At 44.2% G+C, this 11,962-nt stretch overlaps 1 protein-coding gene across 2 annotated transcripts in view; it reads right to left on the bottom strand.

Moving 5' to 3' along the window:
* Positions 1-1,440: 1,440 nt before the first annotated feature.
* Positions 1,441-11,962, bottom strand: part of PKP2 (plakophilin 2) — a 50,013-nt gene continuing 39,491 nt past the window's right edge. Inside the window, exons 7-13 of one of the 2 annotated variants that reach the window (XM_035128528.2) lie at positions 8,726-8,843; positions 8,170-8,331; positions 7,406-7,576; positions 5,698-5,851; positions 4,730-4,919; positions 2,923-2,998; positions 1,441-2,284 (exon numbers count right to left, since the gene is read on the bottom strand). In XM_035128528.2, the coding sequence (XP_034984419.1) occupies positions 2,216-2,284; positions 2,923-2,998; positions 4,730-4,919; positions 5,698-5,851; positions 7,406-7,576; positions 8,170-8,331; positions 8,726-8,843 (940 nt within the window). In that variant the 3' untranslated portion in view covers positions 1,441-2,215. Of the gene's footprint in view, positions 2,285-2,922; positions 2,999-4,729; positions 4,920-5,697; positions 5,852-7,405; positions 7,580-8,169; positions 8,332-8,725; positions 8,844-11,962 lie in introns of both variants that reach the window. The other variant, XM_035128527.2, reaches the window with a different exon arrangement.

The raw sequence follows: 11,962 nt of genomic DNA, 5'->3' as shown, positions 1-11,962 counted from the left end.
TCATAATTATATTTCTCATTTTTTGAAGAAAGAAAAACCAACAATCCATACTTTCATTTGCTTGATATAGGAAACAGCAGACAACTGCTGTGTCACCAACCTCTTTTATGGCCTTGGATCCTTTGCTTTTAACAGCTCATGCCATGCAGAAAATGAGCAGGAGAAACCTTTCCTAGCGGTTGAAATGAGCCAAAAGAAAGCAGCTTCTGCCCGTACTCAAGGGAATGCGGGCAATTCTCATGCAACAAGAGGATGAAGTTTTGCTCATTGAGTTGCACTCTTGCTAATCATTGAAGTAGTAGAAACTTGTCAACTTCCCTGCTCCTGTGCCTTTAACAGCAGCAGTGATACATAGAAATGTGGCAGAACATACCGTACTTATTCTGGCAGGAAGATAAAGCAAGGGGGAAAGCTTGGACTGCTTCGTTTCAGAATGTCAGGCTCCTGTAGGGCTGCGAGATGTTCAGCTGGCCTCTGCACTTGCACCTTCAATTGCAAAGAATGAGCAGGAGAAGCTTCTCACAGCGTGAGGACAAACTTCAACCCCCATTTTCTGCTGCAGATCAAGCGGCTCTTAGAAGGCACCGCTGCAAAACCTGGCTGAAAAGCTGGAAGACCAAGCCTGCTCCTAGAGGCACAGGTGAAAAGCAGGTTGCCTATTTGTTTCTAACAGGTTCCTTACTCCTGTCTAACAGCAACTGGAAGACATGGCGAAAATGGTTCCAGGGGACCTTCCCCCCATTTGTTCCAATACTGTTTGATAGAGACTTAGTCTCATTGCCTGAATGCCTGGCAGCCATGCCCCCACTGTCTCTGCATTCAGCACATGTGTGAGAAAGGCCTCTATGCACCTCCAGTGGTACATTCCTATAGGTCAGGGGTGGCCAACTCCAAAGAGACTGCGATCTACTCACAGAGCTAAAAACTGGCAGTGATCTACCCCCCTTTTAGGGGTTCAGGTCAAAGTTCTTGAACTTTTTTAGGGAGGGGGAAAGCCACAGTTTTTAGGGGTGCAGGGAAAAAATGATGAGCTTCTTTTAGGGGAGCCAAACTTGTTGAGCTTCTTTGGGGGGAGCCAGTGATCTACCACAGAAGTCCAGTGATCTACTGGTAGATCACGATCTACCTGTTGGACGTGCCTGCTATAGGTCTTCTTTAAATGCTCACATGTTGGAGATATGTAGCTGGCAAACATTTTGCTAGAAGGGAGCAGGGCTAGTTCCGGTGCCCCTCCTCCCCTCCTGCCCTGCCCATTCTCTGAGCATGTGAGCCAGGTCATCTGAACACCTCTTTTAGCAAGCAATGATGCTATCTCTATGCTGCGATAAACATCCCTGGTTGATTTTTGCAGACCAAGCTACTGCAGCAAGTCAGGACATTTTCCTGTCCAGCTGGCAAACTTAAGGAAAAGGGAAGAAATAACCACACACGAAACATTAATTGGTTGAGTCCTCAGACTGAATAGTCTTGTGATTTGGGACACTCACACAAGTGTGGCTGTCTAAAAGAACTACAAAAGGGGAACCCCCAAGTTCACAGGCATTTTAAAAATAGCTCCATTGGTACATTCTTTCACTTCCACATTGCTAGAAAGTTAGGTTTTAGCAAACACACACACACACACATGTGGCAATGGCAATTGAAGCATTATGCTAAAAAAACCCCCACAACAGCCCAGGAAAATGTTTCAAAAGCAGTCTATAAAGAATCTGCCTCCATTTTTCAACAGATCTGGCAGATTAGGGCAGTTTTGTAGGAAGCACTGATTAGTAGTTAGGCATAGCATAGCAAAAAACAGCAAGCAAAAAAAAAATTCATAGAAATTTCCAAAATCCCATTTTCTTTGGTTATTTAGTTTCTCATAATATAAAACCAGGATACTGAGTTGATCCTTGTCCAAATGTGGACCAACATATAATGTGTGAAAGGTTGTAAATATCAGAGTTCGTACTCAAATTAGTTACTTTGATGCAACTTGAATGGCCACAGGATTTGCAAATGAGCCTTGAGTTCAAAAGGAATAAGAAGCAGTGGTGTAAGGCAGAGAATATCTGGGAAGGGAGGGAGCACTTTCTTCTGGTTATCCTTTGGAAAGTATAAAATCAGTCTCTTGGAGGATGCCATGCAGCTCTTGCTGGTGAGTTAATGCTGAAGATATGGTAATACCATTTCCTGCATGGTCTCATCAGTCCTCAAGGTCTTTGTTGGCTACTTTTCAGTCTTTCAGTGAATTGTAGGCTCTTATTGTCTTGTTATTGATGAAATCAGTCTTCTTGAAGTTAGCCTTGTAAATGAAAAAAATAAGAGAGATTAAACCAAGAGAGTTTAAATTCTTCTGCTTTCACAACATTAGAACCCAGGGTCATCCATGAACACACGGAGCTGAGGTTGTTTGGGCAAGATGGATCTGTGTGCATGATGCAGAAAACTACGTTTGTTTCAGACCTCTCTACAGAGCTGACCACGTGGCTTGGAGGAAGACATGCAAACAGTACTAGGCAAACAGCTTTCTTGAGAACTTTATGTCTAAACTTCCAGGATATTTGGGTAAGAAAGGGGAGACAGGAAATTAATACTTTTAATGAAATGCGGACTACAAGTTCAGAGAAGAAACTGCTTCATTTTATTATGAAACGCTGACTGAACTTTGCTTTAATGATTATACTTTTAAATTGAAGTATTAAATTAGAGAAAATGTGCCACTGGCTTGTCTCTTGAAGGCTAAGGGTACAACCCTAACACACTTAACTGGGAGTAAGCACCAATGAATTAAATAAGGACTTACTTGAGAGCAGACGTGGTTAGGATTGCGCTGTTAGAGAATTGACTTTGCAAACAGACCTGTAATACTTAAAATCAAATGAAAAACAACAACTGTGACCAATAGGGAGGTCATTGCCCCAGAGGTAGTTGACAGCTTACCTTTTTGTAGGCACTGTGGAGATCAGGATGAGACCATAAAGAATACAAGAGAATGGAAGCAGCTCTGCCGGCTTTGCTGTGGAGGAGAATAATAACAGCAGCAATCAGCATTATTTGCAAAGCAGCTCAGCTAAGTGAAGAAAAAAAAAGGCTTTGTCCATGGGGCATTGAGTCTCAAAAGACACAGGAAGATACATAACAGAAAGGGGGAATGAAGAGGGAGGGAATCTAGGTTAAATGGTAAGAAAGGAAAGAAACACAAGGAATGAGACATGTAGATTATTATTAGTTTAATACTCATTAAATTCATACAGCTGCCCATTGCCTGGGTATAAAGTAGTTTAGATAGCTGATCTAAAACACAGCCTAGGTGAATAAAAAGGTCTTCCTTCACCTGTCACTAAAAATACCATGGATAAAGCAGCACGTGAGCCTCTCTGCGGAGGTACCAACCCTTAGAGGCCTAGACAGACCTTCACTTTGGTACTTGCTTACCTCATTTCACTTGGCAACGGCACCTTGAACCAAGCCCTCAAGAGGAACTCAATGTCTGGGTAGGTACGTATATACAGAAGAAGGAGGAGGAGATCTTTAAGGTGGATCTCAGGAAGCAGTGAGTTGCCAAAGAGAAAGGGGAGTTGGAGAAGGGGTGATGCAGAGTCACGAAATACAAATCATAACCTGAGGTTATGAACATGAGTTTGACCAAACTGCGGGAGGCAGTGGAAGACAGGAGTGCCTGGCGTGCTATGGTCCATGGGGTCACGAAGAGTCGGACATGACTAAACGACTAAACAACAACAACAACCTGAGGTTTAGCAAGGAGGAAGGGATTTTGGCAGAATCAAGATGATGAGAAGGCAAATGGGAAAGAGAGTCTAGAGAAGAAAGTGTGAAGATATTTAAAAGAAAAAGGGCAGGAGCACATGCTGCAGTAAACAAATAGAGAGCAACAGTGGGAGTGTAATGAAGAAATGTGGGCAAAATAAGACACAGAAAAGCTTCTTTTATTTAAAGAATAAAAGAGGGACAATTATTATTGGGTTGTATCCAATGCTAGTTATGCAAAACAGAGAAGTTAAATACACATGATTAACTTAGATTCCATTAACTTCAATGGGTTTAGTTAGATGAAATCCCCATTATTATTGTTGTTGTTATTTGTTTAATTAATTTCTTATCCCTCCTTCACCATGAGATCACAGGATGGATTACATCAATTTTAAAAATACAGTTTAAAAATCAGTTGAAAGCAAATAACCCTACTCAAGAGGATAGGAAAGAATATCTGTCTGTCTCTAGTATCAAATGCCATGGTAAAGAAGTGTGGCTAAGAAAAAGACAAGAAGGAATGAGAGACTAAAATATTTCTAGTGGAGGGAGATTGAAACGGATGCATTTTAGGAATATTTAAAAGTTGGAAATGGCACGACACTGGCATGGGTTTGAGAACTAGGCCTACAATGCCAGTGATTCTATAAGAGAACAAAGGGATATAGTAACTGGACCACATAACTGCAAGCAGAAACAGTAATAAAGGAAACATAGTTCTCACTCAAGTGCAACCTCTTGAAATGTATTTTATATCAATCAAACCACTCACTAAACTCAATTGCATGCTGATGCCAACCCAAGCAAATAATTGCTCAGAACAGAGCATGCCAAGTATTGCCCTGAAACGAGGTAGTTCTTTAGCACTGCAGGGATGCCACAAAGGGATCTCTGGACAGCAGGACAATGCTGGGGACACTGCTTATTTTGTGCTTTTTTGGGGGGAGGGGGGCAGGTATATATGAAAATGGCTCACCTGTCACTCAAGTTGATGTTCAGAACCTTTGAGATGCCATCAGAGTTCAAGAGAAGCCGAGCATTCTGGGAGCTGTTCTGAGTCAGGTTGTATAAAGCGTAGCAAGTGGAAGCCGTGGTCTCGTTGGCAATGTCAGAGGTTGGGGCAGCATCTGGAAGCACGGCGACCAAATCTGGCAACACTTCTCTGGCTGGAAGGTGAAACAGGATGTGCCCTTAGAATGCTCAAGTTTAAAGCTCTGCAGCTGTCTGCTCAAACAGTATCCAGCAAGTAATATTCAGCATTTTTAATTTGCAAAGCACTTTAGATGCAGCTTTCTTTAAAGGTGCTTACTCCATAAAAACTTTATGGGGCGTGACACTTTTTCATTAGGTTTATCCAGAGGTTGGCTTCCGTTTACCAGTGATCTACTATGCATCTAGGGGCCCCACTCACTAGGATGAGCAGGAGGGTCCGCTGAGATCACCTGAGGACTTTCTTTATGTGTCCCCTCCACGAGAGGTCCGGAGGGTGGCAACATGAGAACGGGCCTTTTCTGTGGTGGCTCCCCGCTTGTGGAATGCTCTCCCCAGAGAGGTTCACTGGCACTGCCATTACATATTTTTAGGTGCCAGGTGAAAACATTCCTCTTGACTGATTAAACTATCTATGGACTTAAATGTGCTGGGGTTATTTGTTCTGGAGTGGGGCACAGCAGAAGTGATTCCCTTGTGTGAACAGGATTTGAATGCCATTATAGAGCTAATGGAAACAACCATCACAGACTAAACCTCTCTATCATCCCAGATAGAAAACATTAAGTTGAACGAAGTCCACACACACAGCTGTGATTGTTTATTAAGGCAAACCTTTATTATTGCTATTATCAATGGAAGGGGATTAATCAAACTTTGTTTATATACTTACTATGCATTTAACAGTAATCTGACATCGAAGTAATTTTGGCCAGTCACTGCACATTTATTTACCTATTTCATTCTGCAGCGAGGTGTTGCGAGACAAGTTCCTGAGCAAGGAGACGGCCGTTTTCTTTACGCTTGGGCAGCTCACATGCAGCATGTTTCGAATACTTGGGAGGCCGTTGGCCTTCTTGACAATGACTTGGGCTACTCCAAATGGCATCTGTCAGAAAATACACACACAGCTTCTTCAGGCATAAGCGAAACCACCAGTTCACGGAACGCACCCTTTTCTTTTGGATAGGTGGTGATTGTTGTTCAATGACCAAAGAGTCGTTAAGGCAGGGACAACCAATACGGTGCCTTTGACATGTTGTCCCATCAGCTCCAGCCAGCACGGCCAGTTGTCAGAGATGATGGGAGTTGTAGTCCAACAACATCTGGAGGACACCACATTGCTAAAACATGTCTACACCATAGACTTAGCAGGTTTACAAACCATTCCCTCTCCCAAGGACAGCATCTGCTCTATGGTAAGCGACAGGAATTCTCAGCTCCCATATCCAACTATAGTTGCCAGGATCTTTTTGAGTGCAGCCATGCCAGCTGAACTGGTCTAAACCAATTATAATTTCATTGCATGACACTGAGAGACCTTAGAGCTAATTCAGTTCCAGAACTGTGCTAGACACCTAATAGGACACCCCAGTTCCATCTCAGCCTTTGCAAGACGCTCCCGCAACAATATTGCCGCCTGCCCCCTACACACAGCAGACAGGAAAGGGAATAGCCTGGTCAGAAACAGTGCAGCTGGTCTCAGAAGAAACTTCTTTGGTTGATGCAACAGCATTGATGGCTGCTACTCAACTAACATTGGGGAGCACAGTTAAGTGGCGAAGGCACAGCAGGAGAATGATGCGAGATCCAGCATGGAGCAGTATATCAGACTAGGGCAGGGATAGGGAACCTGTGCTGAACTACAGCTCCATAAGCGTTGGCCATCTTGGCTGGGGCTGATGGGAGTTGGAGTCCAACAGCACCTGGAGGATCACAGATTCTCTGAACAGGGTTGTTGTGAGGATAAAAACATATGCCACCTGAAGCTCGTTTGAAAGAGGATGGGGTAGAAATATATATATATATATATATCACAGCACAGGGGACAGTGATGGCTTTAGGTCCTCAGGTTTGTGTGCGTGTCTGTTGAGCAAGGGGCCCTCTTCTCTTCCTTCCTGCAGTTGCCACCCTGTTCTGCCTCTGCTTCTAGTAACAACCCTCCACTGCTGCCAAGGGAGAAAATGGCAGGCAAATGAGCTGGTGGCAGCTCCTGTTCCTTCTACTTCCTCTCTTCCATTGTTCTCTGGTCCTCTCCTTCTGGAGGCAGAGAGATGGAGTGGGTGAATAGGTAGCCATGGCAAGAGAGGACCCACCGCTGGCACCAGGGAGCTCCGGCAATCCTGTTGAGATGGGGGCCCAACAATTCCAACCCCCGACTCTGGCCCTGAAAGTTTAGAATCAGATCTCCTTTCCTGAACAATGTGAAAAGCATTTCTTTAGATGATATTTACTGGAAGATCAAGGAGGCAAACATAGTTCTCCCCCAGGTCCTGGTCCAGTGCTGTAACCACTACACCTCACTGGCTCTCTGTATTGAGAGCCAATACAGCAGGAAACTGTAAATCTCTCTCATGAGGTCATCAAAAACATATTGAACTACAGGGGAGGGGCTGAAAGGAAAGCAAGATAAAAGGGGGAATCCCCCTCTCTTTCTACTTACAGGTCCACTTCCCGCTGTGAGGTTCTGCAAAGCTCCCAGCGATGCTTCCTGGGTAAAGTTCCTTGTGCTTTTTGCTATTAAGGACAGGTATATCCTTATCAGGGTGGAATGCCAGAGGGTTTCAACACCTCGGGGGTTGCTCTTTTCCTCAGGGAGCGGCAGGTCCTGCTGCTGCTAAACATGCAGGTGCATTAAACAGAAACAAAACCAGAAACAAAACAGTTTAAAAAAAACCCCAGCGAGACTCACCTTTCCGGATCTAACCAAAAAGGAGCCCAGCGCTAATGCCTCCTAACAATGGGCTGCCAATCCTAAATCAGTAACCCTGAATCAGAGTGAAAGGCTGTCTGAAAATCCTTGCAGGATGAGGCTTAGCGGGAACTAGACGTTAAGCTGAACCATTTTGTCACAGCATCAGAAGGGACCACAAGGCCATCTATTTTAATTTCCTCACTGAAAGGTAGGGCTGCCCATTCACCAGCCCCCTCGCTCTGTGCAGCTGGATCAATGAAGCACATTGTCAGCTGTGGCAGGAGCTGCCATGAACCTCTCTCTCTCCTCCCTCCCCCCCCCCCGATCTGGATGCTGTTGCCTTCAGAGCAAATGCTTCTGGAGTAGCCTGGCAGCAGCACTCTTAAAGGGTTTCAGACCAGGGTCTTGCACAGCCCTACTCTACCTAGAAATGGGACCTTCTGCATGCAAACGTGTCCTCTGCAAACTAAGCTGCTTGAAGCTCCTTCCCCAAATAACAGCCCTCTTATTACCTGCTTCGCTTTCCTGCTCCTTGTTCCAAAGCATCCAATGCTGCTGTCGCTGGTAGGAACATTTCTTCTTTGCATGTAGATATTCTGTGCATAGCTACCAGGGAGTTCGGACTCCAGTTGGTAGGAGAGATTGTGAAGGATGCACACACAGTTCTCTGTGGCCTGGAAGGGAGAACAGATGTGCATTATTCTGGCTGTGTAAATAACCGGAAGCAACCGCTAAAGACCTGCAATGCACTTTTGTAACTGGCACTTAGATGTCTGGTCTTAGAATTTCAGAACATTGCAATGTTGTCTTGATCTTCTCCAGTGGTAGCCAAGGTGAAAAGTGCCGCAAACATTTACCGTAATGTCTCAGGTCAGCTCTGGATCCTGAGTAGGGCAGCCTTCCCTCATCTGGTGACTTCCAGATGTTGCTGCACCACAATCCCCATCAGCCCTAACCAGCATGGTCAATGGTGAGGGATGATGGGAGTTGTAGGCCATCAACATCCGGCACCACATTGGTTATTCCTGTCCTAGAGACTCAGGAAATCCCTTCGTTTGGAAAGCTTACCTTATCATCCGGCTGGTGGTCTGCAGTGGTGCCTTGGATATAATACACCAGCGATTCAATCAACCCTTCACATTCTCTCATCTTCTTCCTCCCTTCAGGGCCAGCAGAGCTCATGTTTCTACAAAAAGGGAATTAAAATTGGTTACAAGGATGCTGTACAATCAGCTTCAGCTCTATGGCAGGTTTCGGTTTCTGTAGCAGAGGATGCTAGTTGCTGTGCAGAAGGGCTCCAACTTCAGGTTGCTACCTAAGGATACACTTAAAAGGCAAGAAAGCAAAATCAGCACTTGTGCCTGGAGATGCATGAAAATGCTCTGGTTTATACAGGAGGAAATCAGCTCTTCAAACAGCCAGCAGGGAACGCCAATGCAGTGCTTTGCTTGCACTGATGATGCAATCTGTAAAGATGAGAGCTGTGTTGTTTACCCTCAATGTGCAGACTTAGGCGTACCTAAGCTCACTGGAGTCAATGAGCTTAGGCACACCTTCCCAAGAACTGGGTTGTTAAAGTTATAACTCATCCAAACGCTGTTGTGTCTTGGATGGTTATCCCGATCCAAGCTCCTTTAAAATTTTTAACAGGCCAGAAACAGCAAGAATTTTCCTACCATAAGACATAGGATCTACAGGCACGTTTACAACAATTCGGTCCATATTTTTGCTTTCCATTATTATGCAAAAGCTCTTCACTAGTCAATGTGCAAGTACCATTGGAAGCTGCATAGCACTATTGATGCAACATACAGTCATACCTCGGTTTAAGTACGCCTCGGTTTGAGTACTTTCAGTTTAAGTACTCCGCGGACCCGTCTGGAACGGATTAATCCACTTTCCATTACTTTCAATAGGAAAGTTCGCTTCAGGTTAAGTACGCTTCAGGTTAAGTACGGACTTCCAGAACATCACTAGCATTAAAGCAGCCACCACTCTGCTCTATTTTACACAGAGATGCCTGCTGGAAAGAACATGTTCTTCCTTTTGCCAGTTTGCAAGCTTTGTTGACAGTAGCATGTTTGCCATGGCCTTGCTCGGGCACAGAGATAAGAGTTTTGTAGGTATGCCAGAGCTAAATAAAACAAAAACAATAGGGATGGAGTTTTCAACACTGATGCTTGAAGAGCAGTGCAGTGGGCGGATTTCAAAACAAAGTGAGGAGCTGCAGTTACAGAAGAGAGATGTTGACAGTGGCCCTGCTGCTCTGCAACATGTGCATTTCTCTCTCTGGAAATACAATGGTTCTGCTGATTTTCTGGGTGGTTCAGCTTGAATGGGAAATGCTGAGGCATAAACAGCACATATTGGCTAACATCTGTGATGTCACAAACTCACAACCCTCCTCCAGTCCCTGGAACAGTGTTATTCCACTGTTGTTGTTTTTTAACAAGGCAGATGGTACCACCTGGTGATATGGGGATATGTGAGACGTAGGACTGAAAAGGAGGAAATTGACTTACTGGTGTGTATATCTATCACACGTTTCAAAACTGGACTTGTGCTATGGTGAACAAGCTGCTACGTGCTTTTTTAGTAGCTTACATTTGTTACCCAACTCAGCAACTGGAAGATGGCATACAACTCCCAGCCTCTCCTGGTACTTCGGCTGCTTTTTTGGCTACAGAACAAAGATGTTGAGATCTGAGCATGAGAGAAAGAGCAGGACATGCTTTGTGTAAATCGGCTTGTTTAACAGCTGAAGCAGAACGTTTTAAGGAGGTAAGCCTTAACAAAAAAATTTAAACCCCCCCATTTGAATGAATAATTCATGCCAAAGAGAAGATCAGATTCTTCGGTGTTTATAGTGTAACAGAAAGCCTTGTTACAGGTAGGTAGCCGTGTTGGTCTGAGTCGAAGCAAAATAAAAAAATTCCTTCAGTAGCACCTTAAAGACCAACTAAGTTTATATTTTGGTATGAGCTTTCGTGTGCATGCACACTTCTTCAGATACACAGCCTTTTTCAGTGTATCTGAAGAAGTGTGCTTGCACACGAAAGCTCATACCAAAATATAAACTTAGTTGGTCTTTAAGGTGCTACTGAAGGAATTTTTTTAGAAAGCCTTGTGTTGGACACTATGTCAGTTATTCAGTAATTAACACAAACACTACACAAAAAGGCAAAATGTCAAACGTGTAACTAGTACTTTGAATGTCTAAGGAAATAAGTTTACTTTGCTTCCCAAATTTATTCCCAGTTGGAAAGTGAAGCAAGCTCAACAACAACAATAAAATGCACTTTCAGAGGCAGTCTAGTACTGGCATGAAATAATCCTACAGAAAGGCAGTATAGTGCAGTGGTTAAAGTGAGGCTGGCCAATGAGGTGGCCCTCCAGAACTGTTGGACTCTAGCTCCCATTATTCCCAGCCAGCACGGTCCATATTCAGGGAACTGCAATCCAACATCATCCGGTCAGCACCATGCAAGTTATACCTGGGTTAAAGTGATGGACTAGGACCCAGGAACAAACCATCACCCAACCCTAAAACTCACTGGATGTCCTTGGATGATCCCTATTTATCTCTCAGCCTAATCTACCTAACAAAGGGATCATAATTCCATGGCGGAGTCCATTCCTTGTATTCAGAAATTCCCAAGAGCAATGCCACACTTACCTGGATCAGGTAAGTACAGGGATGGCAGACAAATAGCCCTGCAAATGATGCTGGACTCTAGCTCCCATCATCCCCCACCATTAACTGTGCTGCCCAGAGCCGATGGGAGTCCAGCAGCTATGGAAGGCCACAGGGTTTCCACACCTGAGGTATCAGGTAGCACGAAGAGAGAGAAAAAAGAACTCTGCTGGAGGCCCCAGTTTTAAGTAAAAGAGGATAAACATTGATGTACCTTGAGAAGAGCAGTATATAATTAAGAAACTGGTATTTGTTGTGCCATTCACAAACGTCACTTCAATATCAGTTGTAGGAAATGATAAATGTGTACACAGAGAGGCCTGTTCCTGCAAATCAGGTACCGGGCCTCTGAAACAGCAGCTGTGTTGATAGCGGAGGGAGAAAAACACACACACACACACACAGACAGACAGTGTTCTGGGTAGGCAAGGCGAGTGAAATCAAAAGGGACATGCTTGTTGCCTAACCATCCAACAAAAATTGGTTTTACTATTTAATGAGCTCGTCGAAGACTTACACAAATTCTGCCTGCAATAAACTGCGTGTATGGCTGCATTCACATGGAAGTTTGTTCTGTTCCCCTAACTGTTACTTTCCGTAACAGTCATCCA

Source organism: Zootoca vivipara, chromosome 10 (genome assembly GCF_963506605.1).
Source record: "Zootoca vivipara chromosome 10, rZooViv1.1, whole genome shotgun sequence".
NCBI classification, from domain to species: domain Eukaryota; kingdom Metazoa; phylum Chordata; class Lepidosauria; order Squamata; family Lacertidae; genus Zootoca; species Zootoca vivipara.
This window is presented reverse-complemented; position numbering and strand designations above follow the sequence as displayed.